This window comes from Sceloporus undulatus, chromosome 3 (genome assembly GCF_019175285.1).
Source record: "Sceloporus undulatus isolate JIND9_A2432 ecotype Alabama chromosome 3, SceUnd_v1.1, whole genome shotgun sequence".
Lineage (NCBI taxonomy): Eukaryota > Metazoa > Chordata > Lepidosauria > Squamata > Phrynosomatidae > Sceloporus > Sceloporus undulatus.
The window spans coordinates 64,623,417-64,643,654 of record NC_056524.1 but is presented as its reverse complement, the minus strand read 5'-3'; the positions used below and the strand labels follow the sequence as shown (position 1 = coordinate 64,643,654).

The following is a 20,238-nucleotide window of genomic DNA, read 5'->3' as shown; positions in this document are numbered from 1 at the left end:
TCAAAAAGGTTGCCTACCCCTGCCATAAAGTATCATATATTGTTTCTGTCTTACATATACATTAGAGTTAGATTAAAGAGTCAGTATGGTTTGAGTGTTGGACTAGGACTTTGGGAGACCAGAGGTCGAATCCATGTTCAGCCATAGAAACCCACTGTGTGTTCTCACACAAGTCACACTCTCAGCCTCAGAAGAAGGCAAAGGCAAATCCACACTGAGCAAATCTTGCAAAGAAAACCTTGTTTACCTATGACCAAAGCCAGAAACAACTTGAAAGCAAACAACAACAACATACAGAATTATGTCTTGGTCTGCCAGAAACACTGACAAAAGTAGACTGTAGAATTTGTATTGTGTGTCCTGTGCCCATGTGCCATCACTAAATCTTTTTCTCAACCCCCATATGTTGTCCATTCTTTTCTTTTCTTTCTTTTTTTAGTAAGAGAAATCAGTTTGTAGAATATAGGTCAGAATTTGTGGAGGCTTGCATTTGAAACATTGATGTTTCTTCTTGTTGCAGATACTAAAACCATGGGAAATGCAGAGAGCCAAAATGTAGAGCATCAGTTTTATGGAGAAAAACATGCCAGCTTGGGTCGAAAGCATACGTCACGCTCTCTTCGTCTTTCAAACAAAGCATCTCGCCGGACCAGACATGCTTCCTCAGGAAAAATTATTCACAGGAACTCAGAAGTAAGCACACGATCTAGCAGTACTCCCAGCATTCCTCAGTCACTGGCAGAGAATGGCTTGGAGCCTTTTACCCAAGAAGCCAACTTGGAGGATTTTGGAAGCCCAATCTGGGTAGACAGAATGGATATGGGCTTGAGGCCTGTTTCTTACCACACTGATTCCTCTGTCACTCCCAGTGTGGACAGCAGCACAGTTCTCATGGCAGCCTCAGTTCAAAGTATGCCGAATTCAGAAGGAGGTAGACTTTATGGAGATGAGTCCACGTATTTGGCTGAAGGGGATAGTAGGCAACATTCATATTCAACAAATGGCACCACTTTCTTGGAGCCTATGAGTTTCAAGAAGAAACGTTCAAAATCTGCAGATATCTGGAGGGAGGACAGTTTAGAATTTTCACTCTCTGATCTCAGTCAAGAACATTTGACTAGCAATGAAGAAATCCTCGGTTCTGCTGAAGAAAAGGACTGTGAGGAGACACGAGGAAGAGAGGCTGGCAATAATCGTCAGCCAGTAGTCACCTGCCAGCGTGCCAATTCCATGAGTGACTTGTATTCCCCCCCAAACTCAAGTGCTACCATAAATGGTGGCCCACGAAACACACTAGGAGGGTACTGTCGGAATTTAGTGCCTCATACGCCAGACTCTGAGAAACACAAAATGTCACCAGCCATAATGGAGAATATACCTTCTTATAGTAATTACAATACGCTCCCCTGTAGAAAATCCCATTGCCTTTCAGAAGGAATCACTCACCCCAAAATGAGCCATAGCAACAGTATGCATGGCAGACGTGCAAAAACAACTCAGGTAAGAGATCTATATTTTATTTCAGAGTTCACTGATATGTGTGAGTTTGCTTTTACAAACACACACACACACACACACACACACACCTTTATCTTATTTTGCTATGTGTAATCTGTGTTTACTGTTGGAGCTTTAGTTTCTAATAAAGGGACACTACTGTCATGAGCGGAACCAAAATGTTGCTGAAGCTGAACAAAATTTAGTTTTCAGATTTAGTTATCTTACCTGAGGTTTTCCCCCCATGATAATGACAATAACTTTATTATCAGGGGGGTGAATTACATGGCTCAGGTCAGTGGTGTGACACTGGGTGCAGAGGGCTGCCCCACCCCCTCCTACTAACTTCACACACCCCTCCCAAGCTGCCTAAACCCCCTCTCCCCTGTCCATCCTCCTCTCTGCCAGTTGCCTCCTTCTCTCTCCAGCCACTGTGTTGCACCCTTGCCTGGTCACCCACCCAGGGCAGCTGGGCCTGCTGCTCCATCACAGGGCTTCCTTCAGAGAGAACACACTCATCCCTCCTGCTGCTCTCCCCATGGAGAACGCCTCAAGATGGAGCAACCAGGAGGTATCCATGATGGAGCAGCCAGGCCCTCCTGCATCAAAAGGGGAGGAGGCCCAAGTCAGTGTCACCCCTGATCTGGGGTGTTACCTGGTGTGATCTGAAGCCCCCACATCCCCTCAATGACTCAGTGCCTCAGGTCCAGGCTATCTGAAGGATCATATTTTGCCTGAGTTCAAAGAGCTTCAGGGGAAGCACTTCTCTGTATCCCACCACCTTCACAGGAACATTTGGAGAGAATGTGGGAGAGAGGCTTCTTTTTGGTTACTCCCAGACTTTGGAATGCCTCCCTAGGGAGGTTAGGATGGCTTCTTCTTTGGTGTCTTTTCAGCAGCTGGTGATGCCTTTTCTAGTATAGTAAGCCTTTGGGGACTGAATGTTAACAAGAAAAAAAGTTTTTTAATAGTTCTTTACTGTTTTTCATCTTTATTTTAAAGTAATGTTTTAAATGGTTTTAATTCCTTTGTTATTTTAATACTGTTTTCATCTCAGCATTTGTATGCTTTTAACTATATGCGTGTTTATTGTAATTTTCTGTCATTTGTAAGTTGTCTTGAGTCCCAGTCTGGGAAAAAGAAAGGTTATAATTTAAAACAGTGAATGAACGGAACTTTCTCAAAACAGCATTGATTGTACAGTGCGCCTGCACCATATGCGGGCTCACTATACGTGGCTTCCACCTTACGCGGAAGCCACATGACAATAAAAGCAATGGCGTGAGCGGCCATGGTGTGCACACTGCCATGCACATGTGCCCCTTTTCCCCTTACATGGGAGGATCCAGAATGGATCCACCACATAAGGGGAGTGCCCACTGTAACAACCTGCCAAATCAAGGGAACCAGTTCTGCCATGCTCTTCTGCTTTTGGTGAGATGTCATCTGACATACTGTGTCCAGTTCTGGCCACCACAATCCAAGAAGGATACTGACAAGGTAGAACATGTTTAGTGAAGGGTGACCAAGATGGATCAAGTGTGTAAGTTCAGATTACAAGGAAAGACATTCTGTCTAAACATTAGGAAAAACTTATTGACTATAAGAATGGTTTGACTGTGGAATAGACTGGCTTGTGGGGTGGTGAACTCTCTTTCTTTGAAGGTCTTTAAACAGAGGTTGGATGGGCAACTTTCAGGGTTGCATAGCATAGGACTAGACTTGAAGGTACCTTCCAGCTCTTCAGATTCTGTGATTTTATGGAGATACTACATTCATTAAATTATGTCAGCAGCAAAGAAATCAAAGTGAGAAGTGTTTTATTGTTGCCAGTGGAGCTGGTAAGGTGGCTTGCCAGATGAAACCGCCAGCGATTAGTTCATAAAAGCAGAGGTAGAAGTAGAATTTCTGACCTTACCTTTGAGTGTTGTGGGGCAACTATTCATTCTGCAACTGTTCTCTGGCATGGTGTTCGCTGTAGCATGCCTGCATTGGCCCCTCTTGGTGTGCATAAAGGAAGGGCAGGAATTCTCATCTTTTGTCTTTTGGTATGTACTGAAGTTTGATTCAGTTTTGACCTCTGAGTCATCACTCTGGCCACCATTAATTATAACAAAATGAAGGCCACATTTTCAGCCAAGAGACTCTTTCCAGAATGTCCTTTCCAGCTGCCTGATTTCTGTCTCCCATCACTTACTGCCTACTGTAACACACTCAATCTCCTCCATTCCCCTTTCTGTTTCTCCTGTCTGATACCACAGCTGGGGGAATTTACTTGATTATCATTTATTTAAAATATTTATTAATCACTTTTCCTCCCACCAGAATCCCCAAAGTGAGGTACAAGAAAATTTATTAATGACATTCATTAAAGACAGATTAAAAATAATTTTAAAAGCCACTTTTTAAAACCAAGTTTTGATGAAATAATGGTTCCTCCATCTACCACCTCTACTGGGAGCTCAGTAAGGATGGAGCCCTCTTCACTTCTTTTGGAAAAGAGAGCCACAATGGAGGTGTTGCTACAAAGAAAGCCCCGTCACTTGTACTCACCAACCAAGCATCTTGGGGTGATGGGGCCACCAACAGAGTTGCAATATACAAAATTTGGTTCTTTCACTTGTAGGGTTATTACCCCATCCCACCCCACCCTAGTCTTGAAACAGCACCAAAGACCTAATAATAATAATAATAATAATAATAGTTTTATTTTTATACCGCCCTTCTTGCAATCAGGGCGGTGTACAGCATTATACAAAACATAATACATACAATAAAAAAACATTTACAGTTAAAAATCACATTAAAACCAATTCTGGCCAGCTTGTCACTGCTGTCGGGGGGGGGGGGGGGAGACTAACTGGAACCTGTGTCCGGGAATGCTAATTTGAACAAGAAGGTTTTTAATCCCTTCTTGAACTGGGCTAGGGAGGTGGCCGAGCGGAGCTCTCTGGGCAGCGAATTCCAGAGGGTCGGGGCCGAGGTGGTAAAGGTCCTCCTAGATGTGGAGGCCAATCTTGCCCCTGGGACCCTCAATAGTTGCTGCCCAGATGTTCTGAGTGTGCGGGGCTGATTATATGGGGAGAGGCGGACCTCAAGGTATCCTGAGCCCAAGCCATTTAGGGCTTTATAGGTTATAACCAACACCTTGTATTGCGCCCGGAAACAAATAGGCAGCCAGTGCAGATCTTTAAGCACTGGTGTTATATGACTGGCCCTGGATATGCCAGTGACCAGTCTGGCTGCCATATTCTGTACCAGTTGTAGCTTCCGGGTTTGGTACAAGGGTTGCCCCATGTAGAGCGCGTTGCAGAAGTCCAATCGAGAAGTTACCAGAGCATGTACTACCGTTTCAAGGTCCCCTGTAGCAGAGGTCTTCTAATCTAGATGATATTTGGATTTACATATGAATTTATGAGATCACAGTTTGAGTTTTGGACTAAGACTCTGGGTGACTAGGTTTCAAATCCCTACTCAGCCATGGAAACCCACTGGGTGACTTCGGGCAAGTCCCACTCTCTCAGCTTCAGGTAAAGGCAATGGCAAATGTCCTATGAAAAAATCTTGCCACACAAACCCTCAGATAGTGTGTCTGTAAGTCAGAGTCAACTTGAAGACACACAGAAATATTTAGAGGTGGTTTGCTTAAAGAACTTGGTATGGTAGGCCCGCTAGTGATCCACAGATAGGACAATCCACAGCTTGCCATGCCCCGTATTATTCAGTAGCAGCATGTGTATGCACTGATACAAACATGTGCATGTCACCTTCTATTTAATTATGTGGGGCACAACCATCCACATTTTTCCCCTTCAAGTGGGGGGGGGGGGAAAGGAAATCTTCATGGATGGGAGGGGTCCAATGTACTTCTTGGTAGTCCTCCATCCAAGTGCTAACCACCATTATTATTTTTTTTTTACCTTAATGTGGAGTTGGAATTTGGATTTTTCTGCTAATGCACGTTTTGGAGATGAGAGTATCTGTTTGTTACACTGAATTGCTATGTATTGCTGAAACTAATGGCACATGTAGTTCATCCGGTATAGAGTCAACATACAGCTAACTATTCCATTGAAATATATTTTCAATTAATCCTCTTTCTTTGTTGAAGTAGACTTTTGGAAATAATTGCTAAAATGATGCTGACGATAACATATCCACGGTTGTCTGTGTTTGCCCTCTATGAACATCTGATGTGAAATGTAGCCAGCAGAATGAAATTGGAACAATCCAAGAAGAAAGCTTGAACAAATAGGTCAAAGCTAACACTAGACAGCATGCTTCGGTGACTACCCTGATTTTATTACATTGTTCATTTTAGTACATGTGTAGCAGAGAATATAGATGACATCTTGTGACCCAAAAATAGAAAAGTGCTTCATATAGGGATAGGATAGAGGGGGTAGTAAACCAGCACACTTGCATCCTGTTGCTGAGTAAAGCTTTTTGGCAATGCACCACACCAAAGTGCAATTAGATTTGACAGTGTGAGCTACTCAGCTCTCAGCATACTGCAAGTATAGATCTTAGGATGGGCCACATCAAAAGAAGAGAGAGAGAGAGATTCCCACTGGATGGTAGGGAGAAGCCGACACAGTCAGAGGAGAAAAAAGATCGAGAAAGAGACAGAGTGCACATAAATCTGTTGGCATACAGCAGTAAATAGATATCGGTACTACCTGCCTGTGCTAGATCCATGAAAATGTGCTACTTCTATTACATAAGAATGACTTTCTGCAACAGATGCTGCTGCTTTCCCATTGCAAAAACGTTATATTTTAAAATTTAAAATGAAAAAAATAAAAATTTAAATGATGTGATCTTGATCTATGCATAAAATAGTGGTCCCAGTCAGCTACTCTGATGTAACGAAAGTTTGGCTTGGTCATTGCTGTCTCCTCTCTACGGCCAGTATATTTGGTAAACCTGAAGACATCTCTTTTAACTTTCTTGTGTTTACCATTAGAGTGCAACTATGGAAAATAAGTATCATTTTAGCAGGCATCAGACTTACTGATGTTTTTTAGGAGATTTTTATTGAGAGCTTGCCTCTCAGTTTTGGACTGTTGTTCTAAGGATCTATTGCATTGTTGTGTGTATGTACCTTCAAGCTGCCTTTAGACTTATGGTGACCTCATGGACTTAATAGACTTATGGAGACCTCATTGATTTTCTTAATAATAATAATAATAAAGAATAATCAGAGGTGGTTTTGCCAGTTCCTTTCTCTGAAATATAGCCCACAGCACCTGCCATTTGTTGGTGGTTGCCCATCCAAATACCAACCAGGAATAACTCTTCTTAGCTTCCAAGATAAGATGTGATCTAAGGCCTTTTACTGCAGTAAAAAGTCAATTGTGCTACAGATTTTGAAGGTACTGACATTTCTCTGAGCTGCTCTAAGCCTTAGAGAAGGTTAAAAAATGAAGGGATATCTTGAAAGCACTGGCCTTTTTTTTCATGAAACCATTAGATAAGGAATTGAGAAGTACAATTCTCAGAACCCTTTACCATTGACCATGCTGGACAGGGCTTCCAGAAGTTGATTTCTAAAACATTTGGTTACTCTCTCTGATATAAGAAAAGTCACAGCTAATCTGTAATGTTGGAGATTTATGTCCCAAAAAGCTTTCTAAAATGGAATTCTGTAGCCCTTCAGTTAATAGGCCTCAACTTAAACACACACACACACACACACACACACACATTATAATATTTATAACCCTCCCCTTATCATGGGATACCAGTGTAGTATACAACGTAAACCATGTAAAGTACTTCCATCTTAAAGTAATTTAAGCATGATAGAGTAATTTAAGCATGATAAAAACATAATAAGACAAAAGTTAAAACAACTTTAAAAACTAAAATCTGTCTCACACCTATATATACTTCAAAGTAAATTATAGTGGGCCCTTGGTATCCGCTGAGGTTTGGTTCCATGACCTTCCATAGATACCAGAATCCATGGATGCTTAAGTCCTGTTAGGTACAGTAGGATGGCAAAATCAAGTTCTGCTTTTTGGAATTTATATTTTTATAAATATTTTCAAGCCACGGATGCTTGAATCTATGGGTAAAGAATCCATGGATACAGAGGGCCAACTGTAGTTCTTAAAGTGTTTAATATAAGCCATGTTTTGGCTTGGCACTGAAAAGAAACCAAAATAGACTCCAGTCAAACTGCCAAAGGGAGAGCATGCCACCACCAAAAAGGTCCTCCCCCTGATCTTCCTACTTTATATTGTCCACCACTGGCAGAACATGGAAAACCTCAGTTCTTGGGCAGGTATATATAGGAAGAGTGGAGGGTTTTTTTTAGACTCATCTGGAAAGCCCAGGGTTCTTCATCCTTAATCTAATGATTAAATGAGTCAAACAATCTAGCCTTTCATCTTTCTAGTTGTCTTCATGAGCTCATTGAACATAATTAACAGAAGGAAATATTCCATGATTTCTTTGATATATTTAAAAGCAAGTGGAATCCTGGTTTCCTGTGGTGAAATTGTATGTTTTCCCCCAGAGTTCTTAACATCACTTATTTAAATTGGAGAGTAAATGTGGGAGCTGCTTTTCTTTAATTGTAAGCACTTTTAGTGCTTTGGAAATAATTTGTGTCAAATATGCACAAACATTTAATGTCCAAATGTTGGTTGGAAGGCACCCATGGAGCAGTTTCATTTTTAATGTTAAGAGTTTATAATAGCTGAGCAAAATCTCTTTGAGAGAGGGAGGGGAAGTTGCTTTCAAAGTGGATGCATAGTTCACAAGGGGATCACCTTGTTACACCCAGCTTCCTACTATCCCTTTTCTTGAATTTTATCAGCTCACCAACAGAGCAAATGCCCTGATTGAAAATTTACTTGCTGGGCTTGTTTTCCAGATACTTCTTTCCTGAAAGAAAGCCATGGTGGGGATTTATGAGTCAGAGAATGATAGGGGGTGCTGTCAATGAATGTTGGTAATGGGAGGCAAAGCTAGATTGCATATTTATTGTCCAGATGGATGATGCATCTCTTTGCTGTCTGTTCTACGGCTTCTCATCTCTTTCTTCTATGGGAGATGCACAACAAATTTGTGCAAAGGGGCACTGAAAATTTTTGCTGTATAGACTTCTACCAGTTTAGTAACAATTTCCTTTCACCATGGAAAACTGAGATCTAGAAAAGTGCCAGCACTTGGAAAAATTACTTTTTGATTACAACTCCCAGAATCCTCAACTACTGTCTAAGCTGGTTCAAGGATTCAAGGAGCTGTCATTATATTTTCAAGCTCTGGAAGAGGCTAATGATTGATCTCAGAAAATTATAACTACTCTTACCATTTTTAAAAAAATGTGGGGAAGCCATGATGGTTATCAGTGTCTTTCAAAAATGGTTGTTGAAAATCCCCGCGGAGGGGTTTTCAGCTGGAATTATCATTCTACTGTCAGTAGTTACAATATTTCTCCATTCTCAATGTCTATGAATTGTCCTGGAAATAATAGCTGATGGGGGAATTTGTTTACCTAGGCTGTCATTTTGATTATACAGTGAATAGCTATAATTCAGACAAATATTTGGTATCCATATGACTGAAAGTTTGAGCTGCTTGTCACTCAGCACTTAGTAAAGAAAATGTGAGACCTCTTTTCAGTAACTAGTGTCCTGTTTAGATTTTAAAGAGTTGATGCCCAATCTGGTATTTCAGATTGGCTCGTGGCTTTGGAAAGCATGATGATTGCCAGTAGCTGAGGAATCTGCCACTATAGATTGGTAGACTGCACTCTGCTTTCATTAAAAATAATGAAGAAGCCACACAGCCACACAGCCTGAAATGGCCCTTGACATGTTGTTGACCTCTCTTGATTATAGAAATACTCTAGATGGGGGTGGGGAGATTTTGAAGCTTTGTGCACCTCAAGTGACTTGCCTCCATAAGCGGTTTTGAAGCCTAATCTCCTTGGGTTTATAACCATGGTAATTAATTTGTATTTAATTGCATTAATTAGAGCTAAAACACTTAAGATATTATACTAGGGCACAAAGCCACATGTAGGCGGGATCCAAAGCATATCTGTTGGAAGTTAGTCTCATTGAAATTAGTGAAATTTACTTGCAAGAAAAAGTTATTTGGATTAACGTTCTATTTATTTCTCGTCTTTTTATGCAATTGTGTTTCCATGGTAGGGTACATTCAGAGTAGATAGATCATAACAGAATTAACAACAATAATTACATTTTAATAACTTTAAAATAAAATCCATCCTCACCATTAAATTTGCCCTGTTATATTTTTGTGTCAGTCTTATTTGTACAAAAATGCCTCTTTCTGCTAATTTATCTGATCTACGTGGAAAATGCTTTTCAATACTCATGAGTAGACAGATTAACTGGACTGTTAGTTACAAGGAATGTTCTGTTTTTATTATTGATCTGTCTTGGCATTTTAGTCCACTTTGTTTAGCAACAGCTCTGAATAGTTTACAGCAATAAAACAGTGAAACGCTTACCAAACAAATAGACACATATTGCTATTCCAGATATTTAAACTCCATATAGCAAGCTCTACATCTTGCCCAGTTTTGTCCTGTACTTGTCTTTTGCTTTCTTTTTCTTATTCACTAAGAATGATTTTATCTTTTAAGATCCACTGATAGCTACAATAGAGATTCCTGTGCAATTGAGCAGGCAAAGCCAATACAATTACCTTGAATTGATTTTAAATATAATAACAATTGCTACTAAAATGCAAACCATATATGAAAAGCTTGCTCTGTATGTAGTCTATACATCTATGTATTATATTTGAATTGTTAATTTAAGTCTGTGGGTTTCTATAAATTTTAATGGGGGCAGTGGAGCTGTTGGGATCATACTAGTAGGTTCCCTGTGCATAGCAAGAGATGGTAAATGTGGGCTTCCTGAAGTTATTTGTCTGTAGTGCCCATAATTCCTCATAGTTGTCTGTGCTGACTAGGGCTGATGGCATTTGCAATCCACGAACATGTGGAGAACCACATTGCCCACCCCTGAAGTATACCAAGAAACTTGCAATGAAGACCACCCAAGATGAGAAAAGTGTGTATGAAAAAAGCTTCCGTTCATAGTGGTATGCATTATGTGTCTCTCACAATGTGGTCACTTAGTGAAAATAATTGGCAGAAGACTGAGGGAAGATGAAATGAAGGACGTTTTTATACAGAATAAAAATTTGTTTATGGAATTTACTACCATGAGATGTGACTTTCATTATGGGCTCTGGTTGCTTTAAAAAGGAATGTGACAGATTCTTTCACAAGCTCTTGGCCTAAATTGAAACTCCATGTTCATAGACTTACCGTGGGCAGTGGCGTTGTCTTCATTCTCTGTCCTGTGCAGGGTTCCCAGAAATAGGATGATGGGCTTAGTGTCAGGATTGGTCTGTGGGCAACAGTCTCCCCTAGAACTTGGATGGTGGGAGCTAGAATCAGAGGATAAACCAGAAGGCACAATTAGAGAGCAGGGCATAAATGAAAAACAGTCAGGTTCCTAGGACAAACCAGAAAATAGTGCTGACATCCAAGGCAATAGTAGGCGGGGTACAGACCGCCGCCAGTAGGTCCGCGGGGGAGCCGGAGCCTTCAGACGACCCGACTCCTGCACGGACCGAAAAAAGAAGCTCCAAAATGGAGCTTCTTTTCAAGTCGCGTTTGCGACGTAGCGAGGCGCCAGGGGCGCGCTCGCTACGTCACAAGCGGCGCGACACGTCTGGACGCTGTGCGTCCAGTACGCAAAGATGGCGCCGGCCATGTAGAAGGGCTGGCGCCATCTTGTACGGACGGAGTCCGTACTAGGCACAGGGGCGTCTATAAGAGACGCCCCTTTTTTAAAATGGGACGTCCTCCGGACGTCCCAAAGGGCTGTATAGAAAGCCCTGTAAGGACCAAAATATAAGACCAGAAACACAAGACACACCAGAGTTCATGTAGACGTTGTTGCTTGAGCAAGATCCTACTGAGGAACCATCTTGTACTCCTTCCAGCCTGGACAGAATCAGTCTGAAAAATTCTTAACGGAGAAGCTGTAGTGATACTTCTTACTACAGAGAGTAGTGATCAGCATATCCAGTCAAGCATGGTCAGAAGGGTTGCTCTTACATTCTTACCTTTTAACTTTAATTACTCAATACAAATTTGTTTGCTCCAATGACTTTGAATGAAGGATGAGAATCATTCAGTCCTCCAGATATTGCTGGATTGCAAGTCCCAGCATTCCTCACCAATGGCTGTGCTATGTAGTACTGCTGAGACTGACAGTAAAACATCTAGAGGGCCAAAATTCCCACCCCACTTTACACATTCAATCCAAATGTTTACGTATTTTAAAAAATAGGAAAATATTTCTCCTTTGTGGTCTCTGAATCACACAATTGGGTTTTACTGCTCCTGTGCAGAGCACCTTTGGAACCTTTATTCCTTTTAAAAATAATAATGACATTCTTTGGGTAATGTGTGGGTCAAAACAAATTAAAATACCAGTTTGTATTCATGTAAGAAATTTTAAAGAAGCCTTTGTTGTTCTAGGTATTTGATCTAATCATCTTTCAAAAATAGTGCCAAAGACTGGTCAAACTATTGTGTAGTCTCATAAATTTATCTCAAAAGTTTGATGAGTTGGGTATTCATGGGGGAAATAAAATATTTGCTCTACAAGAAGCGGTTTTTCATGAATTGTCTTGCCCTTCTATGTAGTCAATCAAAAAAAGAATGCTGAAGCAACAACTAGCTATTTGGAAAGAGTTTACCTGAATGATCACATCAGTGGATTAGAGAGAAATCTTGCTATTAAAAGAAGCTAATGGAAAAATGAAAAGATACATTCTGAAATATAATGTTTTAAACATTTGCTAAACTGGAAAGATGAACCACTAATCACAGCCATCTCCAATTTGTCTAAATGTCAAAATCTTAGTACTAAAGCATTTATTATAGAAGGAAAACCCAAAATCGTTAGCACTATTATCTGGTGCCATTTTCCTTGTTTTATCTTAAATACTGTGAAATACATTAAGGGCAGGAGCAAATTATCTTGACCTTTTGAGGAGGTTAAGGTCAAGATTGTTTCCTCTTGCCTTGGAAAGCGAGATTTTATTTTACTGAATGTTATAAAGTATGAAGCAAGTTTCTCCCATGGTGTTCTTGGCCTTTTAAATTCCTTTTCCTGTAGATTATCTCAGCAAAAACTCATTTTTACATATTAGGCTGAGGTGAATTTGGCCGTAACATCAAGTATACATTTTACAAGAAGCTGCAACCAACCACAGTTCTCTAAGTAGTTTTCTCACATTTTATATTTTAGGGTGCATGCACAGATGTACGTTTAAGTATTGACCTACAAAGTGGACTGAACATCTTCATCACTGATGCAATTGGCTGAACCTTCTCACCAGTGTGGAAAGGCAAACTATTATGACAAGAGTATTCTTATAACTAGTTTACTGTTCACCACACGGACTTCTATTTGTTCTGCCTCCCTGCCCCCCCCCCCCCAAAAAAAAACCTGATACTGGATTGAAGGTCATGTCTTCCTGGTTAATTTCAGTAATATGAGTGTTACAGACAGGGTTTTGTGACAATAATTGTCCCTCATGCATCATGAATAGCAGGTGATATCAATTATGGGAAAGTGCTGATAGCAGCACCACAACCTCATGTTCAGATTCAAGTTCATGGATGTAAATCTTTATTTATATGTACTTCTATACAAGAACAAATATCCTCAAAAGTTTTCCCTCTGCTTAGTCAGATTACTGTTCTTTTGGTGCATTTTCCTATTCTCCGCAGAATCACAGCATATGTTTTGTCTGTGCAAGTTTTTTGTTTGTTTGTTTGTTTGTTTTTTTTGGTACAAAAACTTGGATACCCTTTCCCAGTTGAGGAAAAGCACATTTAAAGGTATTTATATTTCCCACTTTGTAGAAAAAAGGGAGGAAGGGCGAGGGCAGAAAGAAAGAAAAAGAAGAAGAAAAGAAAAAGAAACATGGCAGCACCAGACTGACTGTTTTTTATGTTCACATGAGCTTTTCTAGATATAAATCCAGTTTTTCTGATGCAGTACAAAGATTTCTTAGATTGGTTATTTTTCCATGGACCTGCTATTATGTATTTGAGAATGATCTTTCAGTGAACATATGTGGGTATCCAATGATGTGATCAAGAAAGGATGCTATTTTGCCAATGCTGTGGTTGTTATCACTAGTTGTCAATGAATCCTGATAGCGCCTAGGGTTGAAAAATAGTGCAGGTCTCCTTGTATCATTCCAAACTCACAGTTGCCTTGAGTTACTACTCCATCCCCTGTCACAGGACAGATATTTTGAAATGTTTTATTCTTTAACAAGCAAATTGCTAAACTCTGCCAATCAGTCATTTTCCTCAAATATCCTTCTTGCAGTCCTGCAGGGGATGAAAATCAGTCAGTTCCTTTTCAGTGGAATGAGGCAACACACATTAGTTCTATTTAGACATTACCACTAAACCATTTGAGTATGTTATATACAGTACTTCACTTTCCTTTTACATATTCATCCCATTGTTTCCTCTACCATAAAACAATTGTCTGTCATGCTTGAGCTTGCTTGGAAGTTCTAGCATGGGAGTTTGGCTATTGTACAGTGGGCCCTTGGGATCCACTGGGGTTTGTTTCCAGGACCCCCCATGCATAGCAAAGTCCTTAGGTGCTTAAGTGCCGTTATATATATTTGCATAGTAAAATGGTGTCCCTTATATAAAAGGGCAAAATCAATGTTTGCTTTTGGGAATTTTTTTTTGGGGGGGGTATTTTCAAGCCATGGATGGTTGAATCTGTGGATTAAGAATCTGTAGATACAGAGAGCCAACTATCATATATACTCGACTATTAGTTGACCTCATGTATAAGTTGAGGACAGGTTTTTGGGGTAAAATTATGGATTTTGATATGTCGAGGGTAAAACTTAGGACATGCAACAAATAATCTCAGTGATGATGCACAGGAAAACAATACCAAAGAACCTACAAAATTATGGCAGTCATAACTCTTTGTGATCACTCTTAAGGCTGGATGAAAAAGAGAGCAGAGGGAGGTCAGTGCTTCCAGGACAGATTGCACTCTTGTCTTACAACAGGGGATGGTTCCCTTTTTTAAAAGAGTTAAAGTATACTACAGCGTACCATATGACTGCATGCTATACGTGGCTTTAACCTTACGTGGAAGGTTAAGCTGCAGTAAAGTGAATGGCGTGTGTGCACACTGCGCCAAATGTGGAAACTCCCCCATTGAAACTAATGGGGATTGAGCTTATGTGTTTTCCTCCATACATGCCGGGGGGAATCTGGAATGGATCCTCGTGTATGGAGAGGGCCCGATGTATTTACACTGACCCACGGATAAGTTGACCTAGGTTTTTGGCGTCATTTTTTTGACTAAAATTTCTAGACTTATACATGAGTATATACAGTATATACCCTTGACTGAAGAACAGTACACTCTTTTTATCTGAGGTAGTCTTCCTTCCTCTTCTACTGAGCATACATCTTTGGGAGGGACACGCATGGCATGGGGAGAGAGCCAGAGTAGCCAAATCAACTGTGGTGATCAGTGAGGTGATTGATGTTACAGCAGGATTGCCCTTACATCCATTTCATACTGTCTGAACCAGGGAAACTGTGGTTGCAACCATATTGTATCTCTAAAACAAAATCAGTTTGCTGTTAGTAGTAGTAACTCTATTTTGCTCAGTTTTGATGCCATGGCAAACACTGTTTACTGTCCATGAACCAGAAAGTGGATATGGCTCCTTGGCAGTAAAGAATCATAGAATCATAGAATTTTAGAGTTGGAAAAGCCCACAAGGGCCATCCAGTCCAACCCCTCTACCATGCAGGAAATCACAATCAAAGCATCCTCAACAGATGTCCATCCAGTATCTAAACAGACCTCCAAGGGAGGAGACCCCCACCACACTCTGAGGGAGTGTGTTCCATTGTCGAACAGCTCTTACGGTCAAAAAGTTCCTCCTAACGCTGAGGTGAAATCTCTGTAAAGAAATTTATATAAAAAGGTTATACTGCTGCATGTATAGTAGTCAGGAATCTAAAACAGTCTACAGTAACTAGGCTGAATCTGCGTATAATACAGTGCACCCTTCTCTTAAAAGAAATGCAAGTCCTAACTTGACTAGTTGAACATTCCTATTCTACACATGATATAGAAGTTCTGAATCTTGGATATTATAGGAAGTTGGGAGTCTGGATTCCCTTGCCCAGTCTACAACTGAGCTTACCGAGATTAGGTGAGGCAGGCATGCTCAGCTCCAGATTCATAGTCTCCCTCTCTTTTTATTTTTATTTTCCTAGTGGCTATGAAAATGTGGCTTAGCCATGACATCTGAATTGGGTTGCTGTTTTTTTAAAAAAAAAGCTGGTTATGAATAGAAATTGCATGTGGTCTTTCATACTTTATTGAGCACAAGTTTAGAGTTGTCTTAAAGTAGGACTAGCCCTGTATGTGCTATGCTGTGGTCAGTGCTCTGTGTTTGATCATTGCAGCATCTCTTTTTCATGCATGCTATTCTGTTTCATGTAAGCCAGTACAATGTAATGGTTAGACTGATAGCTGAAACATCCAGATTGTAGTCCCTGCTGAGTTTTGAATCTTGGGTTAGCTAGCCAACCACAGGGTTGCTATGAGGATAAAGTAGGCAGGATTAGAGCTGTGCACATCATGTTAAGGTTGTTGGAAGAAGGTGGCTTGTGCCAAATATAAAAAATAAAATACATTTGTTTTATTTTAAAATAACAACCTAAAACTCTGTAAGAAACTGTTTATTTTCTTATGTATACAAAGGATCTTGTAGCACTTCACTCCCTGCATCTTCTCTTCACTCCATGCATCTGAGGAAGTAGACTTAAGTCTACAAATCTTATGCTACCAACCTTTTTCTCTCATTTAGTTTCAGAGGTGCTACAAGATCACGTTCCATACTGATCCAGACTAACATGGCTATAACTTTGAATTCCCTTATGTGTTCAGTGCCACCACTAGTAGGCAATGTCTCAGAGAAAATTAAAAGGTCTGGACTGTTCTTGCTTTTTATCTGCGCATGTACCAAATTTACTCACTTGTCCAGGCCTAGTAAAATTGCTAGAGCAGGAGCTAAGAACACAAGGCACCCAGTCAGTTGCACTTTTATGGCTATAAGATGTGGACAGATGGGTCAAGAACAGAATTCAGGAAGAAACATTGAGAGCAGCAATTTCTGTATGTCTAGTGTTAATCTAGCAAGGAGGCATGATGGTATATTTCTGCCTACTAGCTTTAACCAATATATATGCAGCATAACAGTGGCCTCAGCAAATATGGTAATAGTGAAGCAACCCTCCTATTTCAAAATGTATGTAGCAATATATAAATACAAGTAGTATCAGTGGGCAGGTCAGATCTTGCTGTGACATTTTTATTTCTCCTGAAACAACTGATGAGCTCCTGTGTAAGTACGTATACAGTATTGATGGGCGTGATGCAGTTAGGAGGAAACCAGTGTAAAGAGGCTGGGCTATGAGCAGGCATTTGGAGTGAGCTAAGAGGCTATACTGAAGCAAAGTGAGAAGCAGCAACAACAGAACTCATCACATGAGGCTATCAATGGCTAGCAGTTATTAATAGTAGAGCAACAAAAACTATTTGCAGTACCACATGTGGTTCTAGTTGTCTACCTAATGTTAGATCGCTTTGTATCTATTCACTCATCTCTTTCCTGAGGCATCAAAGGTTGCTGACTTTGATAGCCAAAAAAGTAATGATGAATTATATGTACAGCAAATTATGTGCTGAACTGACTGAATATATTGGGGGATGGGGTGGGGTGGGGTGGGGTGGGGGGTGGAAACAAAAAGAATAACACCCCTTGGACTTCGTGGTCCATAGAAGTATGGTGGAAAGGAATTGCTCTCTCTGCTTGGCCTCCCATTTCAACCTAAAGAACAAACCCTGCTTTTCCAGAATTTTTGGTTTATTGGAAAGACTCGGTGGTGGTGGGGTCAAGAAATAAAGGTATAGGTGCCTGGACCAGGAAATAATGGGAAATAATGAACCCTCCACCAATATTTGCTTGTAAAGTTGTGTTAGATAAAAGATTATCTTAAGTGATCCAAAAAGGGACATCTTTTTCAAAAATTTGAATTTCTGTGGAGATAATTAATTTGGGGTTTTCTTCACTCACCAGACTTGATCATGAGCTTCAGAATGTTTTCAATATCAGGTAAACCTTTGCAATCTCATTCTGAAAGAAGTCCTATGGAAATAAAACTACTCACAGTTTCTATCAGTGTGTGAGCAGGGCTAACTTAAAAGCCCCACCTCTGTAACCCACATACATTCCGCAATTATTTGCAGAATGTTAAGCTCTACTTCCACATAATCTGGAAAACTGTACCATTTGAAATTCCAGGTCCTATCATAATATGGTTGTTTCATCTGCATAGAAATACAATTGTATGTGGATTGGGAATCAATGCCCTAGATTTTGAATAAAGCAGCAGATACCAGGGGAAAACTTCTTATAAGAAATGTGCAATACATTTCTCCCCTACAGCTAAGTGAAGATGGGGGGGGGGGGGATGTAAGTAATAAAACAAAATCTAGGGAGTGCATGACCAACTTAAAAATGCTGTGTGCAAGTGACCAAAATTGCATTCTTTGTTGATTACACATTTTGAGTAAAACCTGATTCTGATTAGAAAAATTCATGAAAAGTGTTGTTTTCTTCTAACTCTCCAACTCCCTCTGCCTTCATCACTCCACCCTCCAAATTGGTATTTGCCAAAAGTGGTTTCACACTTTATGCTAAGTTTTTTAGAATGAAAGATTCAGCAAGAAATCTTTTAATCTTTCTTTATTGCCTTGTATGAAGGGAAAATAGGCTCTTATTTGTTGCATATTGGAAGACTCACTGGCATATCAAAGCTAGCTCTAGTATCAGAGGGAAAAATCTGCTAAACTGGCCGCTGAATTTTAGTTTTATGTGGTTTTGGAAGTGGGCAGAGGCCCATTTCTTCTCTGGAAAAAGGAACTGAGGAGAGGAAGTATCTAACTGTGGTCTGTAGGAGGTTAAGTCTTATGGAGAGAATCTTGATAGACAACTAGGGAAAAGTTAGAAACAAGCAGTTGATCTCTTGCTGATAAAGTTTGCTTTTGGCTTGGCTATTGCTATCAAGATGGCAAAAATTACTGGTATATTGCTGAGGAAACACTATATACTACAGTCACTCCTCCACATTTGCAGAAGTTGGGGTTTCAGGACCCCCACAAAAGTGGAAAAAACGTGCATATCTCTAGATTCCCAAACAAACATGCTATAGACTCCTGTCAATAGCACTAGCCCATCACTCCACTTCCCACCTGTCCACCAGCATGCCACAGCCAGATTTTAAACCATTTTCCAGCCCTTTGATCTTCTTGCCCCCCACTTCTGTTCTTCCCAGTCACCACCATTCAATCTCCTCTCCTTCCAAAAGAGCCACACAGCTTTCAAACCCCATTCTAGCCTATTGACCTCTCACCCCACTCCTGGTCTTTCCAATCCACTACTTCTCAATCTCTTATTCTTCCAAAAGAGCCAGCCAGGTTTTAAACAGCTTCATTGTATTCATCTCTCATCCCACACCTGTTCTTCCCAATCTGTTACCTCTCAATCTCATATCCTCCTAAAAGAGCCAGCCAGGAATCAACCTGCTCCCCCCACCCCCCATTGATATCTCATCCCGCTCTTATTCCTTCCAATCCACCACTTCTCAGTCTCCCATCCTTCCAAAAGAGCCAGCCAGGTTTTTCCACCTTATTGATCTCTCACCCAACTCCTGTTTGTCCCAATCCAATCTTAATTTAATTGAGTTAATTTAACTCAATCTTAAAATGCTACCATTTTACTTCAGTAAATTTGTTATTACTAATGAATATACATTTGCCATTTATAAAGAAGTTGCAGTTGGAGTCAGAACTGGAATTGGACAGTAAAAAATAGAGACGAAGTCCAAGTCAAAGGTTTGGCATACTAAATCCACAACCTTGGGTGGACTGTTTCTATGCATATACCAGTTGTTTTCACTGAAAACTAAAACCCTTTAATGTCCTTCTGTGTTGGAATTGTTATCATTATTAAGGACTATATCCAAAGATGAAGAGGCCATAAAATCATGGCCAGAAATATTAGAAAAATAATAAGTTTCTTTCTTCATCTTGTAAACATTTATCCAGCCATTACCTGCAAACAAGTAGGGATATAGTCTAGGATTATGTTTGGTTAAGGGGAAATGTCAACTTCTTGCAGATTATTATTATTATTATTATTTCTTCATTTATATCCCTACTTTTTTCCACTAATGGGACTCAAGGTGACTAACAGCATTTTAAAAACAATGCAGATTAAAACTGCCATTGGGTCTATCCTTAAGAGGAAGAGCCCTCCCTCCAGTCCATCTGCCTTGGTCCAGGCCTCAGAGGGAGAGAAGAACCACTGGACTTGATCCCTTTCCCCACCACCATTCTCTTCTCTTTTTGTGTCGTGTCTTTTTAGATTGTAAGCCTGAGGGCAGGGAACCGTTGCTCTGATAACCTTTAGGGCTGAAGGGCGGGGTATAAATACCATTATCTATCTATCTATCTATCTATCTATCTATCTATCTATCTATCTATCTATCCATCCATCCATCCATCCACACATACACACACAATTAAACAATCA

General features: G+C 40.3%; 1 protein-coding gene across 1 annotated transcript in view; it reads left to right on the top strand.

The window, feature by feature from the left end:
- The window catches only part of TIAM1 (TIAM Rac1 associated GEF 1), a 274,407-nt gene that overhangs the window by 150,586 nt on the left and 103,583 nt on the right, over window positions 1-20,238 (top strand). Inside the window, exon 5 of the mRNA XM_042459672.1 lies at window positions 521-1,500. Coding sequence (XP_042315606.1) covers window positions 532-1,500 — 969 coding nt within the window. The 5' untranslated portion in view covers window positions 521-531. The remainder of the gene's footprint in view (window positions 1-520; window positions 1,501-20,238) is intronic.